Below are 24942 nucleotides of genomic sequence, written 5' to 3' on the forward strand. Positions count from 1 at the left end.
CTTCTGGCTCCGGGACGACCATGATATGATCGATCTGATCTGCATCTGCCTACCGTGTTTGATCAGGAACGGAGCGGATTTGCTAAGGATCGGCGTTTTAGGGCAGTCTCCCCGGGGGCCAAGTTCAGCTGACTCCACTGAAAAGCATACAACGGCGATCATAAGCCTAACTAAGGTAGCAGCACGATGGCTAGAGTAGATTGGGTTAGGTCAATGCGACCCAACGGGAGGACTAATGCAAGCACGGCAGCAGCCACAAGCGAGGATAGGTAGACAAAACAGCTCTATTGGCTTTCGAGAAAACTATTAGATGATTGTGTTCTGATGCTACATACGGATCTCCCACTACCCGGGTATTTTCTTTATTTACCTTCCCTTCCAAGTTTGGGATGACATAGCTTCTTTCAGCCTCTTATCTCATATTCTTTCTTTTTCCTCCCCCCCACCCCTGTGTATCCTGAGGAGGCTGGCTGGCAGGCCTCTCTGCTCAGATCATAACAAGTTCCACTTCACGACTCGTATTCCATTTTATGTGGTCTCTCATCCCTGTCCTGTTGCACCAGAGTCCGCATCGGCACGTTACATGCATGTGCCGCCCCATAACTCATCTCCGCGGCTAGACGGATGAAGACCGAAGTTCTATTTAGCAGGCGTTTAATACTGGTAGGAAGATCCTGCGAGCCCGCCAAGAAGAAGACATAGGTATTCATCACTATCTAATGCCCTGTTTACTGGATTTGTTTAGGTTTAATTAAGATACAATTGTGTTATAGATAGTGACGAAGGTAGTTGGTTGAACAATGTTAAAAGCTTGTATAAAGTGCTAAGTCTAGTATGAAAGTCGCATAAATACCTAGCCTAGAAAAACCGTTTCTCTGTTCCTGGCACTACAGCCGCCACATGACCTCATATTCTGCAAGCTAGACCTTCCTCATTTTAAACCATGTGACGCAGGATTATGCTTGTCATATCACATCAATTTGGAATGCTTTCTCCTGAGGCCAGCCACTATCTCCAATTTTGCAGTGGAACCGAACGAGTCTGTGCAAAAAGTCCAACGGTTCGCCACCAGGAAGGATGAAAGAAGCGTGATTTACAGCCCCCCACAGATCAAACCCTACAGCTGCAGGTCGGTTCGTCAATAACTGCCGCGTCTTAGCGCCAAGCACTATCATGAAGTATCTCGATGGATACTCTATTCGTCTTCAGGAATAGTGGTGTTCCATATTTGTGACTCCGCTGGTTAGTGACTGTGAATCACGCAATTCAGTGGCAAGGATGGTATACCTGATTAAGGCGTGGCTTGGGACCAAGCAATGGATTTGTCAACACAGTTCCATTCGGATAACCTGGTTTCTTCTTGGCTAGGCTGCGCCGCCTACGCACTCACAACAATGACTTGATCGTTTGAAGCATCCCGGACTGCGTCCTCCGCCATGATGTCTCAGTCAAGAAGAGATTTCTGTGATCCATACGACTGCTGCATCCGGCTTTTCCGGGATACCGGCTTTTCACCCGAAAGCTGGCCGTCATAGCCACACGAGAGACTAGAGGAAAGGGGGAAGAAGAACAGAACAGAACAGGAATATCGAAGTTACCATGACATGCAGAATTTAGTTCGTCTGTGTATGTAATTGGTGTACCCGTGATGTGAGTGGCCAACGGGCGGAGACAACTATTCTGTTGCTGTTCAGAAGCAAGAAAAAGGAGCTCGCATAGCGAAACAAGCTGCATGTCGCTGTCGAGCTGAAAAATAGTCCTCTAATCCGGTATCGCTTGCTGTGTACATCCCTGAACTATCCCTGAACACTGTTTCCTCGTAGTAATGTTGCTGGTCTGTAACAAGGATATATCAGGTGTAACATCCATACACATAGCTGCAATTAACTTTGAAGATACTATTGCTGTTACGACACAGAAACCTTACATCTTATTCGTTTGGTCAACTGTTAAACGTCACAAGTTTCTTTCATACACTTTTCTAACACCAAATACTCCCGGAATCAATTCGTATACCTCAAACAATGGCACCCACTGCTTGCGGCTGTCTCAGGACTGCTGATCAGTCAATGCCGGATCTGGAGCCTGCCATGTTCCCGCGGTTCGATTTGGCTGAGGCGACGCATTCCGAGTACTTGGAATTCGCCAGTCAGGCAGACCACGTTGCACCCGAGGATCTGGCCGACATGTGCAGTGCACTTTGGGCAGCATGGGCGATCCTTCTTGGCTGTTTCACCGGGCTAGACAACGTATGTTTCGGACTTGACAGTCAGCACAGCGTTACCAAAACGTCGGGACATGCAGAACGCATGAGACAAGCTGTGCATATTCGTTTGCCTGCCAATCAGCGTGTCCAGGAAATTCTCACCGACAGCTTTTCTTCGCTGGTTCTGGTACGAGACGAAGAGGCCAAAACACTATTCAACACTATTCTATCAATTCATAGCCTCGCCCCTGGGCCAAACAAAGTCGCCCAGGACCTTCCTTCGTGGTGCAAAATTCGCCTGACGGTAGATCCTGTGACGCTCGACACTGTCCTGACATGGAACCCTTCATTCATGAGCCGAGATCAAGCAGAGAACGTCAGCAGCACCTTCGACAAGATTTTGAGGGAAACCATCAACCGCCCCGAGACTCTCGTGTCAAAGATCAACTGCTTCAGTGAGCGAAATGAGCGACAAGTCCTGGCCTGGAACAGCAACTCTGTGAGGAATGTGCACAAGTGCATCCACCAAGCCGTGTCAATGCAAGGAGTGTTAAGACCCGATGCAGAGGCCATTTGCGCTTGGGATGGAAGCCTTTCATACCAACAGGTCTTGTCCCTATCAGATCGTCTTGCCTGTCGTCTGCAAACCTCGGGCGTTGGGCCTGAAGTCTTTGTGCCCATCTGCTTCGATAAATCTAAATGGGTTGTTGTTTCCATGCTGGCGGTGCTCAAGGCAGGCGGTATCTTTGTGCCTCTCGACCCTGCGCAACCACTGCTTCGTCTACAATCTCTCGCGCAAAAGGTGGAAGCCAAGACTATCCTGTGTTCCCCTCAACACCAGCGCATGCTAGAGAGTATAGCGTCCGAGTTGATCCCCGTCGATGACCAGCTATTCACCGAACTAGCTGAGCATAGTGACGAGGTCGACTGCGGATCGTGGCGCAACGGAGCCTATATGATATTCACGAGTGGGACAACGGGTGAGCCAAAAGGCGCCCTCATCGAGCATGGAGCCCTCATGTCGAGTGCACTCGCTCACGGACCTGCAATGATGATGGACTCCAACACGCGATCGTTTCAATTCGCTGCGTCTACCTTTGACGTGAGCATCACCGAGATCTTGACCTGCCTGATATTGGGTGGATGTGTCTGCATACCAAGCGAAGACGCTCGGCTCAACGCCGTCGAAGAGGCCATCACACAGCTCCGAGCAAACTGGGCGCTACTTACTCCGACATTCGTCAAATTCATCAACCCTACCAATGTGCCGACCTTGAAGACACTTGTCACTGGTGGAGAGGCCATGACGCAGGCCATCATCCGCTCGTGGTCTCACATCAACCTCATCAACTGCTACGGCCCTGCCGAGACGTCTGTTGTTTCACACGTCCACCGAGGCATGGTACAAGGGACCAATCCGCTGAACATTGGCCATCAGGTCGGCATACACTGCTGGATTGTGGATCGGGACAATCACGATCGTCTCATGCCTGTCGGTGCTGTCGGCGAATTGGTCATCCAAGGTCATACGCTCGCACGCGAGTACTACAAAGAGCCCGACAAGACGAGCGAGGCCTTCATTGAAGATCCATCGTGGGCAAAAGACCAACCACCGCGAGCGGGCTCTAGACGAATGTACAAGACGGGTGATCTCGTCAAGTACAATCACGATGGTACCTTTCATATCGCTGGCCGCAAAGATGCCCAGATCAAGTTTCACGGGCAACGCATCGAACTCGGAGAGATAGAGTATCACATCAATGCCAGCGCCAGCATCAAGCATGGTATGGTCGTCCTGCCAAGAGAAGGCTTCTGCAATGGCCGGCTCTTGGCCATCGTGCAGCTCTGCGATGCCCTGAATCAGGACCTCGTGCCCAACGGCCAGCCCTATAAGCTGATCGACGGCCAGCTCGAGAGTACGGCGCAGGACAAGATTGCAGAGGCCAAGGATCTGCTTATCGAGAGGCTACCTTCATACATGATACCGTCCATGTGGCTTGCCGTCGAGTTCATCCCTCGCCTCCAATCTGGAAAACTCGACCGTAAGCAAACTGCAAAATGGGTCGATGGCATGAGCGAGGCCCTTTATCGACAACTCAATCCTGTAGCAGTCGTTCAGCGTTCGGGGGATCTGCAGTGCAAAAACAAGATTGAGTTGGAGCTACACAAGATCTGGACGTACGTCTTGAACCTCAAGGAAGAGCAACTTGGCCTTGCACAGTCCTTCCTGAGTGTTGGTGGTGACTCCATCTCAGCGATGCAAGTCATGAGCGAGTGCAAGAAACGTGGCCTTGGCCTGGCAGTCTCGCATATCATCAATTGCAAGTCCATCAGCGCACTGGCACTACAGGTCAAGGATATTGAGAGGCCCACGCTTCTCCACGAGATGGTGGAAAAGCCTTTTGACCTCTCGCCCATCCAAAAGCTCTACTTCTCGAGGCCGAACTACAACCAGGGTCACTACAACCAGAGCTTTCTCCTCCGGACGAGCCAACATATCCATGAGTCAGATCTGCGCAAGGCAATGGAGACTGTCATTTCCAGGCACTCGATGCTCCGTGCCAGGTTCCAGCAGGATGCCAGTGGGGAGTGGCAACAACGCATCAGCAACGATGTTACGTCCTCGTATCGGCTGCGTGCCTTGAAACTGGCTTCGCGAGAGGACGTCGATCACTCGCTTGTCGATAGCCAGACTTGCCTGGATCCTGTAGGCGGCCCACTTGTTGCTGCTGATCTTATTGAACGAGACGCAGAAGAGCAGCTCTTGTTCGTCGTGGCGCATCATCTGGTCATTGACCTTGTCTCGTGGAGAATCATCCTCCAAGAGCTCGAGGAGATATTGCTCCGGCCTGAAGTTGTGCATGATACAGATCGCCCACTCCCGTTTCAGGTCTGGTGTAAGATGCAGTCCGAGCATGCTGAAGCCCAGACCCCAGACCAAGTACTGCCAATCCACGGTATTCCCGACGGAGACTCCGAGTACTGGGGAATGACGAACATACCCAATCTCTATGGGCAGATGGCTCGTCAAGGCTTTGAAATCGGGCCGTACCAAACATCTCTTCTTGTATCCAAATGCCATGACTCTCTACGAACAGAGATCCCGGATGTTCTTATGGCAGCAATGGTCTATTCCTTTGGCCAGATATTCACGGACCGTCCAATTCCAGCCGTGTTTGCAGAAGGCCACGGCAGGGAGGCCTGGGACAGTTCAATTGACTTGTCAAACGTGGTGGGATGGTTCACTACCATTTACCCCGTCTTTGCTGGCTCAGATACGCATTCCAGTCTCATCGATACAGTCAAGATGATCAAGGATGGAAGACGCAAGGTTCCCGATAACGGCCGGCCTTACTTTGCGAGCCGCTGGCTGACAAAAGAGGGTAAAGAAGCCTTTTCTCGCCACTGGCCATTGGAAATCACCTTCAATTACCTCGGCCAGTACCAGCAACTGGAGCGTGAGGGCGCTCTTTTCACTGCTGAGAGCAATATCGCCGGCGAGATTAGGGAGGCCAGTCAAGGCGCAGACGTCGGGCCTCTGACAGCCTGTATCTCCCTATTCGAGGTGTCAGCCGTCATCATCAAGGGATCTCTCCGTTTCTCATTTGGGTTCAGCCAGAACATGAAGCACCAACCACAGATTCGCCAGTGGATTTCCTACTGCGAGCAGAGTCTCGGCGAACTTATTACATCTCTGTCTTCAATGGCACCCGAGCCTACTCTAAGCGATTTCCCGCTCCTCTCCCTGACCTACGATCGTCTGAGGGTATTCACAGAGGAGAAACTGCCCGAGGCTGGGATTACAGACGTGGATCTTATCCAAGATGCCTACCCTTGCTCTCCGATGCAATCAGGGCTCTTGGTCAGCACCACTAGGGAGAACGCTGCTTACGCTGCATACACGCTCCACGAGGTCAAGAGTAGGAGCGGCGAGACGGTGGATGTTGTGAAACTCATCACTGCTTGGAAACGCATGGTCCAATACCACCCTATTCTCAGAACTATCTTCTTGGAAAGCGTTACATTGGAAGACTCCATCTACGACCAAGTAGTGCTAAAAGAAGTTCAAGTTCCGTTCACTGTTTCCGAGAGTGGTACAGACGAGGAGGCAATTGCGGCTCTGAAAGTGCCTACGAATCACGGCGACAACTCATCCCGGCTGCTACACCATTTCCAAGTTTGTAAAGCAAAGAGCGGCAGGGTGTTTTGCAGATTGGACATCAGTCACGTCATCATGGATGGCACTTCGCTGTCAATCCTCTTCCGCGACCTTGCACTTGCATACCAAGGAAGCCTCAAGGCTGAAACAGGCCCGCCGTATCGCGATTACATCAAATCCCTGCAAACCCAGCTGGTTCAACCCGGCATCGACTATTGGAAATCTTACCTGGCTGGTATCGAGCCGTGTCTTTTCCCCGTCCTGGACGACGGGGAAATTGCCGAGGTCAAGGAGCTGAGACACTTGAGGGTCAGATTTGACGAGCTCGCTGAGTTGCAGAGCCTTTGTGAGCACCAGGGAGTCACGATTGTCAACGCCATATATGCTGCCTGGGCAGCCACATTGTGTTTGTATACTGGCTCTGATGAGGTTTGCTTTGGATATCTGACATCGGCTCGTGACCTGCAAATTGAAGGCATCCGTGATACGGTTGGTCCCATCATCAACATGGTCACATGTCGTGTCAACGTTGATAGTGCGACCAACTTCGGAGACATAATGAGCTCAGTGCAGAGGGACTATCTCGATAGTTTAGAGTACCGCCACACTCCCTTGGCCCAGGTTCACCACGCCCTTCAGCTCTCCGACGCCGTTCTGTTCAACACAGCCTTGTCGTATAGAAAGCTACCACCAATCCCGCAGACGGACCTTGTGTTCGAGGAATGCTGCCCTACTTATGACCCTGATGAGTACAATGTGTCAGTCAATGTCGAAGCAGGCGAGCAAGACATGGCCATTGACTTGATGTACTGGTCCGATACTCTGTCGGGTGGACAGGCTGCCAATGTTGGTAGCACTTTTACAAAGGCGCTCAGCAATATCCTGCATCATTGCAACCAGCCCATTGCCCAGCTCGACCAATTAGGTTCCTGGCATAGCAATCAGATCTGCCAATGGAACCAGCGGATTCCCGAAGCCATTGAAAGCTGCATCCATGGCTTGTTCAAACAGCAGGTGGGCTTACGTCCTGACAGCCCCGCGATTGTCTCATGGGATATGGACTTTACCTATGCTGAGCTTGATGACGCCTCCGATAAGCTCGCCCATCACATTAGTTCCTTGGGCGTCGGCCTGGAGACCTTCGTGATGGTCTGCTTCGACAAGTCTGCATTTGCCATAGTTTCTATGCTGGCCATTCTCAAAGCTGGCGGCGTATGCGTACCTCTGGACCCAGCACACCCGGACACTGCGTTTCGACTTCGTGCCGAGGATACAGGGGCTACTATCGCCCTTGTGTCTCCCTCATTGGTGTCCAAGCTCAGCTACATCGCCAAGACAACGGTGTCTGTGGACGCAGATCTACTTCGAACCATCTCGACGGCACTTGAGCCACCTCTTCCTCAGGTCACGCCTCATAACGCCTGCTTCGTTATTTACACCTCTGGTAGCACAGGACGTCCTAAGGGTGTGGTGCTAGAGCATAGAGGAATCGCCAGCAACGCCATATACTCAGGCCCCAAGCTAGGCTACGGCCCGGACTCGAGGGTGTTGCAGTTCGCTTCTTACACCTTTGATAACAGTCTTGCCGAAATATTCAACACCATCAGCCTGGGGGGTTGCGTATGCGTACCCTCGGACCATGAGAGACTCAACGACTTGGCCGGAGCAATTAATCGGTACAGGGTCACATTGGCTGATATAACACCCACGGTGGCCTGCTTCCTCAAGCCATCAGAAGTCCCGACCTTGAAGACTCTGGCTCTAGGAGGCGAAGCAGTGACTGCCAAGTGTGTTGGCATCTGGCGCAACTTTGTGTCTCTGCAATGCTGCTACGGGCCGTCAGAATGCTCCGTCAACTCGACCTACTGTGGAGATATTGCCCAGCCAGGGAAAGCCAACAACATTGGCCGTGCCATTGGTAGCGTCGCTTGGGTAGTTGATGCGACCGATCACAACCTCCTCGTCCCAATTGGTTGCGTAGGCGAGCTCCTCATCGATGGCCCTATCGTCTCTCGAGGCTACCTAAATTTGCCAGACAAGATGGCACAGTCTTTTGTTCCTCCACCCGCTTGTATCGAGGGAATGACTGAGAACGGTAGACTGGATCGCAAACTCTACAAAACCGGCGACCTTGTGCGCTACAATTCCGATGGCACCCTTACGTACTTGGGGAGAAAGGATACTCAGGTCAAGCTCAATGGCCAGCGCATCGAACTTGGAGAGATCGAGCACCACATCGAGAAGAATCTTCCCAAAGGCTGGGAATCTGCCGTGGAGCTTATCACATCAGAGGGCAGGAAGTCTCTCGCCTGCTTTGTCTGTGCTGATGCCGATGTTTCCCTCCGTGAAACAAGCGATGAGAGCATGGTATTGGACATGGATGACACTTTCAGGGCTCATGCCAAACGGCTCGAGATTGTGCTCTTCAATGCAGTTCCCGCCTACATGGTCCCATCCGCGTGGCTTCCCGTCTCCAAGATGCCTCTTACTTCGTCAGGCAAGCTGAATCGGCGCAGCCTCAGGGTTCTGGGAGAGTCGGTGCCGGCAACAAAGATGAAGTCATACAAGCTCGCCCTCAAGAGCGGCAGAGCACCATTCAGCGAAGTGGAGAGACAGCTGGCCGCTATGTGGGCTGAGCTGCTGAACATGGACGTGGCGTCTATCGGGGTCCAAGATCACTTCTTCAAACTTGGAGGCGACTCGATCGGGGCCATGCAACTGGTGACGCTTGCTCGATGTTCCAACATGGACTTGACCGTGGCTGGGGTGTTCCAAAAGCCATCCCTATTGGATATGGCGGACTCGGCGGTACCATTATCCAAGGCCCCGATCACGGCATACCGGCCGTTCTCGTTGTTATCTGGCGAGTGTTCGGTCGATGCGTTGCGACAAACTGTTGCTGCCTCTGCTTGTATCAGCGTCGGAGATATTCAAGATATCTATCCTTGTTCCGCATTGCAAGAGGGTCTCATGGCTCTCTCGACTAAGGAGCCTGGAGCTTATGTGGCTCAACTCATCTATCGATTACCAACCGACATAGACACCATCAGGTTCCAGAAGGCTTGGAGTCTTGTGGTAGAGGCTGAACCAACACTGCGAACGAGGATTGTTCATACAGAAGATGCCGGGTTCGTGCAGGTTGTTGTAGCTGAGGAAACCCCCCAATGGTCCACTATTGACAGTCTCTCTGATGCCGACGCGATTCGACGCCAGCTTCCGCTCCATAATGGTGGGAGATTGACCAACTATAGTCTCGCTGACGATGGCTTTACTGGCAAATGCTTTGTGTGGACTATTCACCATTCCATCTATGATGGCTGGTGTCTCCCTCTCATCCTGGACAAGGTCAAGCGATGCTACCATGACGATCTGAGTTCCATGCAACTCAAGGGCCCTGACTACTCCGGCTTTATTAAATACCTCACAGACCTTGACACGAATAAAGACGCCGACTTCTGGAAGTCCCATCTTTCCAACATGTCCACCCAGCACTTCCCACGTCTTAACGCTGATTACCAGGCTTCCGCAAAGAGCTTGATGATTCACAAAGCAACATTGGCGAGCACATCTGGATCAGAGATCACTGCCGCTACTAGAATCCGCACAGCCTGGGCAATGGCGGTTTCTACCTACTCTGGAACCAACGATGTCGTCTTCTGGGAAACGATGACAGGGCGCGATGCTCCTGTCGTCGGAATTGAGGAAATGGCGGGTATCACGTTAGCAACTGTGCCGACGCGTGTAGTCATTGAGCCCTCACAGACAATCACTGAACTACTTGCCTCTGTCCAAGATCACTCAGCAGCTGTGAGAAGGCACCAGTTCGCTGGCATTCAATCCATCAAGAATATCAACGCTGATACGGCCCTTGCTTGCGGCGCTCAGAATCTCTTGGCCATAAACTATGGACCTCGGGAGTTGACAGATGACTTTTGGTGCGAGCAGTCAAACGAAATGGCTGGTACTAATTTCTACTCATCATACCCGCTCATGCTCTCGTGCCACCTTTCAGACGGCGAGCTCGAGACTGTCGTGCACTTTGATCCCAATGTGATACCTGAGCCTCAGATGCAGCGCATCATGCACCACTTTGCACTGATGTTGGAGTCCGTCTTCTCCTCTGATCTGTTGGATGAGAAGCTTGGCAATATACCTTTGTTGAGCTGCAGTGACCACCAGACGCTGCAGGATATGAGCCATGTTTCGACTCCCCCATTTGATGGACTTATCCACGACGCTATCAGGACTCAGACACTAGCCCAACCACAAGACAAGCTCGCTGTCGTGTCGTGGGACCAAAACCTCACATACGCGGATCTGGACTCTCAATCTACACGTCTTGCTGGTGTTTTGGTCGAAAATGGCGTTTCAGTCCATTCTACTGTTCCTTTCTGCATGGACAAGTCATCTTTGGTTGTCGTCTCCATCATGGCCATCCTCAAGTCGGGTGCTGCCTTTGTGCCACTGGATCCGGCACATCCCGACGCTCGAATCGAGGGCATTCTTACCGACACTGGGGCCACAGTCGTCCTCTCGTCCGACCAGCACGCTGAGCGCTTAACGAAGCTCGGATCACAGGTGATCTCGGTCTCGCAAGCTTTGGTAGACGGTAGTACCCTAGGCCAAGATGAACCAACTAGGCAAGCAGCTCTATCATTATCTGCCAACAGCCCGGCTTACATCATCTTCACCTCTGGCACAACGGGGAAGCCCAAGGGAACCATTGTTGATCACTCAGCATTTTGCACTGGTGCGTATGCACATGGCCGCGCCATGGGCATTACAGCATCGTCGCGCGTCTTGCAATTTGCTTCCCACACATTTGACGCCAGCATCATGGAGATCCTTACTACGCTTATTCATGGCGGGACAGTCTGTGTGCCAAGTACCGACGAGCGTCTCCACGATCTTGCGGGGGCTATAAACCGCATGCGTGTCAACTGGGCTTTGTTAACGCCTTCTGTGGCCCAGCTGCTTCAGCCGTCGCTTGTGCCTGGGCTCGAGACACTGGTGCTCGGAGGTGAGGCCATGTCCTCTGCTCATATCTCTTCCTGGGCGTCATCAGTTCGTCTTATGAACGCGTACGGACCCAGTGAGACTGCCGTGGTAGCTGCTGTCAACCCGACTGTTACGCTGAATTCTTCTCCGTCGAATATTGGTCACGCAGTGGGGGGTATCTGCTGGGTCACCGACGCCACCAACCACGACAGACTTATGCCTGTTGGCGCTGTAGGCGAACTCTTGATAGAAGGGCCGATCCTCGCTCAAGGGTATCTGAATAACCCCCAGAGAACTGCAGAATCCTTTATCACCAACCCCAAGTGGTGCCAACAGTTCCCAACCGCGGCTGTAGGCATGGAACGCAGATTTTACAAGACGGGGGATTTGGTCAAGCTTACTGAGGGTGGGATTGAGTTCCATGGACGAAAGGATGATCAAGTCAAGGTCAACGGTCAGAGAATCGAGTTGTCTGAGATTGAGCACCATTTGAGCGCGGACCCTGCCGTCGAGTCCTGTCTGGCCGCTGTTCCAGCTTCCGGCCCCTTCAAAGCCCGCCTGGTAGCCATTCTATCCCTCCACTCTCTTGCTGTCATCAAGGCAGAAATGACAGGAGATGAAGAGATGCAGATCATGCACAAGTATGCTCCGTCCCTTTTGATGGGTATTCGTGAGGGCCTTGCAAGGCATCTGACAAGTTACATGATCCCATCTTTGTGGATTGTCGTGAGCCATATTTCTCTCCTCCCCTCTGGCAAGCTTGACCGCAGGCGCGCTATGAGATGGGTCGAGGGTATGACTCTTGAACAATACCATCTGATTCTTGATGCACAGGAAGAGGCGTCCGCTCTGGATAGAGAAGCATCGGAAGTGGAGATCAAGCTTAGGGCTGCTTGGGCCAAGGCACTGAACCTCAAGGTCGACGTGGTGCCATTCAAGCAGTCATTTCTCCATCTCGGCGGTGATTCAATATCCGCTATGAAGCTGATGGCCATTTGCCGCTCCTCCAATATGGCTGTGTCCGTCAGTCAGATTATGCGAGCCAAGTCCATCATCGACCTTGCCTCTGCCGTCACCAACGTCGAGGATGTCATGTATGATGAAGAACAGCTGAACAAACCTTTTGAACTGTCACCCATTCAAAAGGTCTACTTTGAGAGTATCGGCCTAGGTTCTCACCACTTCAACCAAAGCATGACTCTGGCCACGACCCGCAACATCACCTCGCAGGAGCTATCGAAAGCTTTGCACTCTATCGTCAAGATGCATAGCATGATGCGTGCTCGCTTTTCACAGGTTGATGGTAACTGGACCCAGCGTATAACTAGCGACATCGCGGGCTCCTACACTCTCCGATCACACGTCATCGTTGACGAGAAGCGCCTCTTGGAGTTGGTAGTGGACAGTCAGACTAGCTTGAACATTATTGACGGACCTATGTTCGCTGCCGACATATTTGAGATGGAGGGAACGGGTAACCAAATCATTACATTCGTGGCTCATCACCTGATTGTCGATGTGGTGTCTTGGAACATAATACTACAGGATCTAGAAGGGTTCTTGTCACCATCTTCCTACAGCCCTGCAAAATCAGTCTCCTTCCAGATGTGGAATTCTAAACAACACGAACAAGCTCAGAAGCCATCACTGGAGCATGTATTCCACGATATTCCGGTCCCTTTACAGGACCACCGATATTGGGGAATGGAAGGCGTACCAAATCTTCATGGCGACTCCGTCACTGAGACTATCAAGATACCCACTGCCACATCATCCTTGCTCTCAGGTGGCAGCCATGATGTTGTTGACGTCTTGCTAGCATCCCTGTTGGCCTCTTTCCGCCAAACCTTTCCAGACCGGGCTTCGATGCCCCCCATATTCAACGAGGGTCATGGGAGAGAGCCTCCTGATGACGTTCTGGATCTATCACGTACCGTTGGATGGTTTACCACTCTCTGTCCTGTCTATCTCCCCGAGGTCATTCCTGTTGAGCACGACATCCTTGATGTTGTGTGCTGGATACGGGACTTTCGGAGAAAGCTTCCTGGCAACGGTCGACCTTACTTTGCTCATAGCATGTTGTCTGACTCAAAGACCCAGATCGCTAATCCGGAATGGCCGGCGGAAATTGCCTTCAATTTCCTCGGCCATACACAGGACTTTGGAACGGAGGACTCCGTTTTCAAGTCCGTCGATGGAAACATGTTGGACTCTTTGAGCTCACAATCCGACATCGGGGCCAACATCCCACGCTTGGCACTCATCGAAATCTCTGCCTCCTTCACTAGCGACGGGCTAAGCTTCGACTTTTCCTTCAACCGCCACATGGACCGCCAGTCGTCTATCAGCAGCTGGATCGAGAACTGTAGGGAGCATATACACCGCGCAGCCCAAAGGTTGTCTCAAGTCATATATGAGCCATCCGTGGACCTGTCTCTGCTTCCTCTAGCATTCAAGAAGGAGTTCCAGGTTCAACAGAATCTCGCTGAAGTGGGTATCGCCTCTCTTGATAATGTTGAAGCAGTATATCCATGCTCTTCGGTTCAGCAGGGCATCCTCTTGTCCCAGATCAAGGACCCTGGATACTACTCTTACTCGATCACGTTTTCAGTTACGTGCGTGCGATCAGGCTATTTAATCGACGCGCAACGACTATCAGACGCCTGGAAGCATGTGGTAATTCGTCATTCTACGCTTCGGACCGCCTTTGTGGACAGTGTACTACAGGAGGGCGCTATAAGTCAAGTTGTTCTAAGGAACCCTGATGTCAATGTTTCCATCCTTGAATGTCCCGACACAGAGGTAGACCAGAGGCTTAGTGCACTTCCACCACTCGGCCTTCCTATGAACCAGCCACCTCATCGTCTCACAATCTTCAACACCGCAGAGGGTACAGTGCAGTGTGTTCTAGAAATGAGCCATGCCATCTCCGATGGAACCTCTATGCCAATTCTGTTCCGCGACCTTGGCCTGGCGTACGAGGGCAGCTTGGATACTGTCAATCTTGCAGTTTACAGGGACTACATCTCTTTCTTGCAGCGAAGTGGAGGCTCTCAGGACGCCCAGTACTGGAAAGAGTATTTGGACAGAGCTGAGCCTTGTTGCCTGCCTCTGCTAACCGACGGGACCACAAATCCCAGGGCTCTTAGAACTCTTGACCAAGCTATCTCGCATGCTGCCGAGCTTCAGATGCTTTGCAACGAAAGAGGCGTCACTTTATCCAACCTGCTACAACTGGCTTGGGCGCTGGTCCTCCAAGCATACACAGGCCTTGACGATGTGTGCTTTGGCTATCTTGTCGCTGAGAGGGACGTTCCGGTCAGTTGCATTGATGAGGCAATTGGTGTATTCATCAGTATGCTCGTCTGCCGAGTCCGCCTTGATCCATCCACCAGCCTCGGCGATGTGCTGCGAGCCATCCAAGAAGACCTCGCCACGGCTATGAACTACAAGAATGTCTCGCTTGCCAGCTTTCAACACGCCATGGGTATCTCTAACGAGCCTCTCTTCAACACCGCCTATTCGTTTCAGCGCAGGTCAGTCTCCAAAGATATGACAACTGATGCCATTTCTTTCGACGTTAGAGATGCGCAAGATCCTAGCGAATACGACCTGACTGTCAATGTCGAAGTCTGGGACTCTAATGTCGAACTGCAGTTATGTTACTGGCAAGACAAAGTGTCAGACTCGCAGGCCATCAACATTGCCTCTACATTTGACCAGGTCTTGTCCTCAATTATGAGATGCGACACAGCACTTCCGATAGGAGAACTCAACATTCTCAGTGAACATGGCAGACAGCAGTTGATGTCGTGGAACAATGCTGAGCCCGAGGTATTGAACGAATGTGTGCATCGCGTCTTTGAGCACAATTGCCAGCGACTACCCAGCCATACACCAGCTATCGAAGCATGGGATGCAAGCTTTACGTACTCTGAACTTGATGCGGTGGCTTCCCAATTTGCTCAGTACCTTGTCTTTCTTGGAGTTGGGCCCGAGATGTACATCCCGCTTTGTTTCGAAAAGTCGGCATGGACCGTCGTTGCCATGATGGCAGTTTTGAAGGCTGGCGGCGCCTTTGTTCCTCTGGACCCTACTCATCCACCTGATCGTATCAAGTTCTTGGTCAGCAATGTTGACGCCAAGCTCATTATCTGCTCCACGTCCCTGACAGCCAAGTTCAAAAGCCTGGATCTTCCGGCTATTGCTCTTGGCAGGGAGACTATGTCGTTTCTTCCCCCCGTTTTGCCGGGCTCTGCCAGAGTCATGGTTCGGCCTGACAATGCTGCCTACATCATCTTCACCTCAGGAACAACAGGTGTTCCCAAGGGTACGATAATCGAGCATGGATCATTCACCACTGGAGGCACGGCTCACGCAAAGGCTATTATGATGACATCTACCTCTCGCGTGCTGCAATTTGCGTCTCACACATTCGATGCCAGCGTCATGGAGATTCTTTCCACCTTGTTAGCGGGCGGCTGTATCTGCATTCCCAGCGACCAAGACCGCATGAATGACTTATCAGGCGCCATTAACAAGTTCAACGTGAACTGGACTCTTCTCACACCATCTGTGGCAAGCGTTCTCAAGCCGGGTAGTATTCCTACCCTCAAGGTCCTCGTCACCGGCGGCGAAGCAATGTCAAGAGACCACATTACGAAATGGGCTGGCCATGCTGCTCTGATCAATGCTTACGGTCCCAGTGAGACGGCTGTTATTGCTGCAACGAGCAGAAAGGTTGATCATGACGGACACATACTCAACGGGGACCCTGCTACTATCGGGAATGCTGTTGGTAGTCGTTGCTGGATTGTAGATGCGCGAAACCACAATCGCCTAATGCCAGTCGGCGGCATAGGTGAGCTCCTCGTGGAAGGGCCTATTGTGGCCAGAGGCTACCTTGGCAACGAGGCAAAGACGAAAGAGTCATTCATCGAACCTCCATCCTGGCGTGCAGGTATGAAGCTTGAGGGAGATGGCATAGGTCGTCTGTACAAGACTGGTGATCTGGTCATGTACAACTCGGATGGTTCTCTCAAGTACGTATCACGCAAGGACACACAGATTAAACTCAATGGACAACGTATTGAGCTTGGTGAGATCGAACACCATGTCCAAGCCAACGTACCAGCCCACATTCAATCCGCTGTTGATATCGTTGTTCCACAGAGCAAGACATCAACCAAGGCACTAGCCGTCTTCTTCACCAGCAGCGACGATAAAGTCGAGGATACGTCTACCCAAGATATGGATCCACTCCTCACAACCATGTCCAGTGCTTCGGCTGAACTTGCCCAGTCCCTCAAGTCCGCCGTCGGGAGTGCTCTACCATCGTACATGGTACCTACCATCTACATCCCACTGGCCAAGATGCCATGGACCTTGGCTGGCAAGCTTGATCGCCAGAGACTCAAGGCTATCGCCAAGTCTATACCACCCCAGCGGATGGCTTCCTATAAGCTCTCTGGGACGGCTCGAACCGGAAACCACCCTACCACGCCAATGCAGCGCAAACTACAGAAAGCCTGGGCCACAGTCTTGAACATTCCCATCGGCCAGATCAGCAAAAGTGATAGCTTCTTTAGACTCGGCGGTGATTCAGTCGACGCCATGAAGCTTGTTGCGGCGGCTAGGACGGAAGGCGTGGTCATCACCGTCATGGCCATCTTCAACAACCCTGTCTTGTCAGATATGGCAACGTCATGCAAACACTCAGATGAAACTCTTGTCTCGAGCGTAGACTCGTTTTCACTCCTTTCAGACGTTGCAGACCCTTCATTGCTTCTGCATGAGCTTGCAGGTCGATGCGGCGTCCAGGAGAGCCAGATCCTGGATGTCTACCCTTGTAGCTCTCTCCAAGAAGGTCTTGTTGCCTCGTCCTTGCAGCAGCCAGGCGCATATGTCGCTACATATGTTTTTGAACTTCCTTTGGGTATCTCCATAGATCGTTTCAAGCTCGCTTGGCAAAAGACGATTGATCGAGTCGACATTTTGCGAACACGTATTGTGAACACCATGTCGCTCAAGTCATATCAAGCTGTCCTTGCGCCCCAGGAAATTGAATGGGAGCATCATGACGACCTTGATTCTGCTACAGCCAAGGCTGGATCGATACCTGAGCACAACGGAGGAGCCCTAGCCCGCTACAGTATTGTCAACTCTCCTGATGATGGGGCTTGCCACTTTGTGTGGGTTATCCATCACGCGCTGTACGATGCTTGGAGTATGCCGTCACTGCTCAAGCTGGTTTCTCAGCTCTACCATGGAGACACTACAGATGAGCCCGTCGTCTACTACGCCAACTTTATAAAGTACCTGGCCGACGTTGACACAGAAGCCTCTGACGAATTCTGGAAGGCTAGGTTCCAAGACGCTTCTTCCGTATCCCACTTCCCCAAAGTCTCTTCTGCAACAACCACGCAATCATGCCATGAATCTTTGACACATACCATCCAGTACAGCAGAAATGACCTTGGCATGGACATAACGATTCCAACAATCGTCCGCGCAGCATGGGCGCTTGTCCTGGGGTCTCAAACTGGATCTGACGATGTCGTCTTCGGCGAGACCTTGTCTGGACGTGACATTGCCCTCGATCATGTACAAGACATCCTTGGGCCGACATTGACCACGGTGCCTTCAAGGGTTCAAATTGATCGGGAGGTTAGCATTGGCGACTTGTTGAACAGTCTTCATGAACGAGCTGCACAGGTGATCCCCCATCAGCATGCGGGCCTCCAGCGCATCAGACGTCTTGGTAATGCCATATCAGTCGCCTGTGAGTTCCAGAACTTGCTGGTCATACAGTCATCCGACCAGGGAACGGGCCAGCAAGACCTGATGAATCCGATCCAAGACAAGCTAGGTCAGCAAGGCTTCTTCACATACCCACTCGTTGTCGAATGCTCCATCGAGACGCACGAGCTCGTCTTGACAATTCACCACGACGACAGGGTCATTTCAAGTTGGCAAACGCAGCGCATCGCCCAGCAGTTCGAGGCGCTGGTGGAACAACTCACGGATCTATCGCTTCGACAGCCCACTCGCAAGGTATCGGAACTTCGACTCTATAGCCAAGAGGATGTGGAGACTATCAAGACATGGAACAGCCGAGTCCTTGAGCCTTCAGAAGAGAGTATTCCCAGCTTGTTCTGGCAGTCGGTGGCAACCAAGGGCAATGACACCGCCATTAGCGCCTGGGATGGTCAACTCAGCTACGATGCTGTTGCCCAGCACGCCACGAACCTCGCCAGAATACTCGTGCAACAGGGTGTACGGGCTAATGAGCTGGTCCCATGCTGTATGGACAAATCCCTTTGGACGTCAGTCTCGATGCTCGCTGTGATACTCGCTGGCGGCGCCATCGTTCCCTTGGACCCTGCACACCCTTCTGCTCGCCACGCCGAGATCACCCTCGACTGCAAGGCCCGTGTTGCGTTATGCGCACCGCAATATCAAGAGCGCTTCCGGGGCCTTGTCGGGTCTATTGTTTTGGTCGATGCCGAGCTGTTCACTGCCCAACTGCCTTGTCAAGATGTTGCTCTGCAAGATCTGCCAGCCGTTGCACCTCGAGATGCCGCGTTTGTCATCTATACCTCTGGCAGTACCGGAAAGCCGAAAGGCGTAGTTATTGAACATGGGTCATTTATCACAAGCTCCAGGGCTTTCATGAAACGCATGAACATTAGTCCAGCTTCGGGTGTACTCCATTTTGCATCCTATGCATTTGACATCGCAATGGGAGAGACATTCGCTGCGCTCACCATTGGTGCCTGTCTCTGCATTCCTAGCGAGGAGATGAGGATGACCGATCTTGCAGGTTCTATGAACACGCTCGGGGTCACTTGGGCATTCCTGACGCCCTCGCTTGCAAATCTGCAGGATCCCTCCAAGTTCAACACATTGCAGACACTGGTTTGTGGAGGCGAGACTCTTACTCCCGAAACGATCAGTGCCTGGGGAGACAAGGTCGAGCTTATGAATGGCTATGGGCCAGCAGAGTGTACCATGTTTGCGGTTGCCAACAGTGCCGTCTCCGCTACCAAGGATCCTGCAAATATCGGCCACGCTATGGACGGGAACCACACTTGGGTCGTCGATCCCAGAAATCACAACTGCCTTGCCCCTGTGGGATGTGTAGGAGAACTGCTCATCAGCGGCCCCATTGTGACCCGCGGCTACTTGAACGACACGGAAAGGACGGCTGCATCGTTCATCAAGGACACAGCATGGATGCACTTTTTCACGAGCGAGCCCTTGCGTCTGTACAAGACAGGCGACTTGGTCAGGTATTGTCCTGATGGGTCCCTCGAGTATCTAGGGCGCAAGGATCATCAGGTCAAGCTCCATGGCCAGCGCATGGAGCTCGGTGAGATTGAGGCTCGTCTAGAGTCTGACCCGCGCATTCGCCAGATCCTAGTCAATCTACCCAGATCTGGCATGTTCAAGGGCCGTCTGGTAGCCATTGCTTCTCTCCATGATCCTTTGCCCACCGAGTCATCCCTTGCTACGTCTGGTTTTGTCCCTATCCCCGATTCCGCCATGGATGCTGCCCGAACACAGATTTGCGCGCTAAAACACGATCTGGCCGAGACGCTTCCACCTTATATGATTCCGTCAGTTTGGCTCGCCGTCCAAGCCATTCCCCTCTTGCTCTCTGGCAAGCTCGACAGGGCTAGCTCTCACAGGTGGCTTGCTGATACAGATGTGGACTTTCGCAAAATTGCTGTCGACCTGGATCATAGCCAAGATGCCGTGGACACGGTAATAACACCAGTTGGTCAGCAGCTTAGACGTATCTGGGCATCAGTCCTTGACATTGCTGAGACGGAAACGCCTATGGACCGTTCTCTCATTGCCCTCGGCGGTGACTCCATCATGGCGATTCAAATACTTACTCGCTGCCACGACCAATCCATCGCATTGACTATGCAGGACATCATGAGCGCCAAGGCCATTTCCGAGTTAGCCACAGTCGTCGCCGCCAAAGGACACCAAGTGCAGAGTGAAATCAACCAACACGAGGATGAGAACGATCAAGCATTCGAGTTGTCCCCGGTCCAGCGCCTCTTCTTCAACAACAGCGCCAATAAGGACCGTGGAGATCGCCTCAACCAAAGCCAACTCTTGTCCATCAACAAAGCTGTCGGCATATCCAGCCTCCAAGATGCTCTTGACGCTCTTGTTGAAAGGCACCCGATGCTTCGCGCGCGGTTCAACAAATCTTCTGATGGGAATTGGACACAACACATCGCCTCACATGTTCAGGGCTCATGTGGCTTCCAACACCACGAGGTCGCTTCAGAAACCGACCTGATTCCAATCATAGCCGCCAGCCACAGCAGTATTGATGTTTCTGGTCCTGTCTTTGCGGTCGACCTATTCACACAGTCTAATGGCTCTCAAGTATTGTCACTTGTAGCTCATCATCTGGTCGTCGACATCGTTTCTTGGATTAATATTATCCAGGACCTCGAGGCACTACTGACGTCTACCTATTCGACAACATTCAAACCCCTCTCGTTCCGCAGATGGAATGCTTTACAGATCGAACATGCCAAATCTCTCGACAATGGTGAACCTCTTCTGCCATTTGCTATCCAACCCGCCGATTTGGATTTCTGGGGCATGTCAAAAACCGCCAACGTCTATCGAGACATGAAACAAAAGTCCTTTGTCATTGCAGAGGCCGATTTCGTTTCCTCCATATTGGGCGACTCGCACAGAGCCCTCAAGACTGAGCCACTCGATCTATTCATCGCGGCAATCCTCAAGTCTTTCGCACAGAGCTTCAACGAGCGGGAGTTGCCAACATTGTTCAACGAAGGTCATGGGCGCGAGCCTTGGGATCAAACGATTGACCTTTCACAAACTGTCGGATGGTTCACCTCGCTCTGCCCTGTACACGTATCACGACAGAGTCTCGACCACGGCGACGAAATCGACCATGTTCGTAGGGTGAAAGATGTGCGCCGCAGCATTCCTAGCAATGGCCGCCCGTACTTTGCCCATCGCTACCTCACTAAGTCAGGAAACCTCCATCTCGGCAATGATGAACCAATGGAGATTTTGCTGAACTATCTCGGTCGCACTCAACAAACAAACCACGGCGATTCTCTCTTTAGCGCAGTCGACTTTCCATTCACGGAGCAAGATATGATGGCTATTTCCGACGTCGCGCCTGAGACCTGCCGTCTGGCTCTATTCGAGATTACTATATCTGTACTTGATGAGGGCATTGGTTTTACCTTGATGTACAACCGACACATGCTTCACCAAGACGGTATTGAGAAATGGGTCTCTAACTGTAAGGAGATCATCATCAATACTACGAGAAAGCTAGCCGAGACCCCATCTGCTCCCACACTCAGCGACTTTCCTCTCTTGCCCATCAGCTACACGGAGCTGCACGAGATCATCACTACACATCTTCCCAATGCTCATGTTCCGTTTGACAAGGTGGAAGATATGTACCCATGCTCGCCTATGCAGACTGGCATATTGCTCAGCCAGCTCCTAGATCCATCGCAATATCTGTTCCACGTTGTTCTTCAAGTTACTCTCCCCGATGGCTCGGCCATCGATACTGCGAAACTCGTTCAGGCTTGTCACAAAGTCATTGAGCGTCATCCAGCATTGAGAACTGTCTTTATTGATAGCTTGCGCCACGGTGGCTCATTCGATCAGGTCGTGTTGCGGCCTTTTGAGTCTCAGATCAGTACTATCAAGTGTCGGGAAATCGACGTCATGGCCGAGCTGAACTCCAGGTCTCTCAGCGAGACCAACAAAACACGCGATGGCCCTATGCTCCCCTATCAGATCACCATCTGCGAGACGCCACAAGGAAAGGCTTTCATGAAGCTTGAACTGAACCACGCGGTTACCGACGGCGCTTCGACATCAATCCTCCTCCGTGACATATCCAACGCATACACCAACAGCTTGCCTCCAGCTCGGGCCCCTTCCTACAAGGAATACATCAAATACATTTCCAACCAATCCACCGCGTCGAGTCTTGACTTTTGGAAAGGCTATCTGTCGGGATCAGAGCACACCGGATTCCCAACAATTAACCCAGACCTGATGTCTCACCGCCGCCTAAAGTCTGTTGCAGTCCAGTTCGATCGTTTCTCAGAGCTGCAATCCCTTGGCTCCAAACTCGGGGTGACATTCTCAAACATGGTCATGGTGGCGTGGGCTCTGCTACTTGGAGCTTACACAGGCCGCCAAGATGTGTGCTTTGGCTATCTGGCCTCCGGACGTGATGCCCTCATTGATGGAGTTGATGGCATTGTTGGTCCTCTCATCAACATGCTCGTGTTCCGCTTCCAGTTTACGCCCGGAATGCCTCTCAAGACACTCTTCTGCAGCGCTCGAGATGACTACGTGGCTAGTCTACCGCACCAGCATTTCTCTCTGGCTCGTGTTAGCCATGCCTTGGGCCAAGCCAAACGGGGCTTCTTCAACACAGCCGTGTCCATCCAAAACGCCGGTGTATCAAGTGGCTCCGAGTCCACCTCGCTCACCTACGAAGCCGTCGAGGCCTATGACCCAAGCGAATACGCCGTCACGCTGAACGCCAATGCCACACGAGGTGACCAAGGTATTCTCTTCCGTTACTGGACCAATGTACTTTCATGCTCGCAAGCCCAGGACCTCGCTGTCAACATGTCCGAGCTGCTGAACGACTTTATCGATCACAGCGAGAGCGCTCTGTCCCATCTTCGAATATCACGGAGTTCACCGGTGATTAGCAGTGTGTACACACATTCGCCCGAGGTTGACGGCTGGGCGTCCCATCATGACGATACGAACAGCCAACCCAAGATGCACAGCTCGGGAATCAGTGCATCTTCGACTTTGATCGATATTGGTGACGCAGCCTCCATGTCATCAAACATGTGTGATTCGTTTTCGCGGGATAGGAAGCATCTCCACAACAAACTGTCAGCATTATGGAGAGACAGTCTCGATTCTGAGGGTTGTGCAATCTCACCTACTGATAACTTCTTCGAATCCGGCGGTGATTCAATTATCGCCATGTCAATGGTGGGCAATGCGAGAGAGCTGGATTTGCCGCTTACTGTTGCCGATATCTTCAAATATCCAGAATTCGGTTCCTTGTTGGATTGCCTCAACGACAAGTCATACAGGGATGATGACAGAGCTTCTGGTCATGACCACATGGATTTCTCTAGCTCCAAGAAGGAGAATCACAACACGAGTGAACAACTTTACAGGCCCCTCTCCATGCTCGAAACAGTTGACGCTGAGCTATTCGTGCGAAACCATGTCTGTCCTGTTGTCGGCGTGTCCCGAGCCAGCATTATCGACGTCCTCCCAACCACCGACTTTCAAGACCAGGCCATCCATGGGAGCCTTCTCAAGTCACGATGGCAGCTCAACTACTTCTATCTTGATTCTACAGGCTCGCTTGACATCTCCCTACTACAAGAAAGTATCACAAACGTTGTTGCCGCTTACGACGTGTTGCGCACTGTCTTCGTCTTCCATCAAGACCGTTACTTGCAGGTCATCCTCCGACACGCCCAACCCACGCTCATTGTTGAAGAGGTTGAGAGCATCGATCAATTTACTTCAGAACTTGGATTGGCCCATCAGCACGAGGTTCCGCTTCCTCAGGAACCCTCCCTCCGCTTCATAGTAGCGCGACAAAAGTCGTCGGAACGACATCGAATCTTTATCAGGATATCTCACGCGCAGTATGACGGCTTGTGCTTCCCAACTATCCTACAGAGTTTGAAAGCTTCATTTGAGGGAGAACCTATCCATCCCACACCCTCGTATGCAAGTTACATCCAGAGGGTGTTGGGGATGAACAAACAAGGATGCTACGCGTACTGGAGAGCCCTTCTGAAGGATTCTACTCCCACAGATGTCATCCAAAGACAACGTAGTTCCTTACAAGCAAGCCCTACCCAAGTCTTGAGAAAGGTCGTGTCTACACCCTCGCTCGCGTCAGTCAACACCACAACCTCTACTGTCATCAAGGCTGCCTGGTCAACAGTATTGGCAAAAGTCACAGGGAAGACGGACGTTGTTTTCGGTAACATTATCAGTGGACGCAATGGCAGCAAGGTGCCCGGAATCGAAAACATTGTCGGCCCTTGCCTGAACGTGGTTCCCGTACGTGTTCGTCACCGACCCTCTTGGACCGTTCTGGATCTCCTTCAATACATCCAAAGTCAGCAGGTGGACAATATCCCGTATGAAACACTGGGCTTCAGGGAGATTATCAACAAGTGCACTGAGTGGGATGATGATGGAGCTAACGGCTTTTCCACTGTTGTCCAGCATCAAAGTATGCCGCAGACAGAGAGTTTCGCAATTGGGCAAAACACGTACCAAGTTGGTGTGATGGGTTCGCAAGAAGACAGTGCTGACTTGAGTGTCGTGACTACGCCTCAAGATGCCAACAGCACTGAAGTCTGCTTGATTTACACTGGAGATGGAGCTATAAGCACGGCCTTCGCGGAGCAGATATTTAACTCTCTCTGTGATAGGATTTCAGTATTCTCAAAGGACCCCTATGCCCCATTGTAGTTTCCTAATGTAT

General features: G+C 51.9%; 1 protein-coding gene across 1 annotated transcript; it reads left to right on the forward strand.

Annotated features, from left to right (window-relative positions):
* Positions 1 to 2024: 2024 nt before the first annotated feature.
* On the forward strand, positions 2025 to 24929 carry BKA55DRAFT_520078 (uncharacterized protein; the record flags this gene model as incomplete). Its single annotated transcript, XM_046188387.1, has 1 exon — positions 2025 to 24929. The coding sequence occupies one exon, from the start codon at positions 2025 to 2027 to the stop codon at positions 24927 to 24929; it is 22905 nt and encodes a 7634-aa protein (XP_046045641.1).
* Positions 24930 to 24942: the final 13 nt, after the last annotated feature.

This window comes from Fusarium redolens (assembly GCF_020744475.1).
Source record: "Fusarium redolens strain MPI-CAGE-AT-0023 chromosome Unknown BKA55scaffold_15, whole genome shotgun sequence".
NCBI classification, from domain to species: domain Eukaryota; kingdom Fungi; phylum Ascomycota; class Sordariomycetes; order Hypocreales; family Nectriaceae; genus Fusarium; species Fusarium redolens.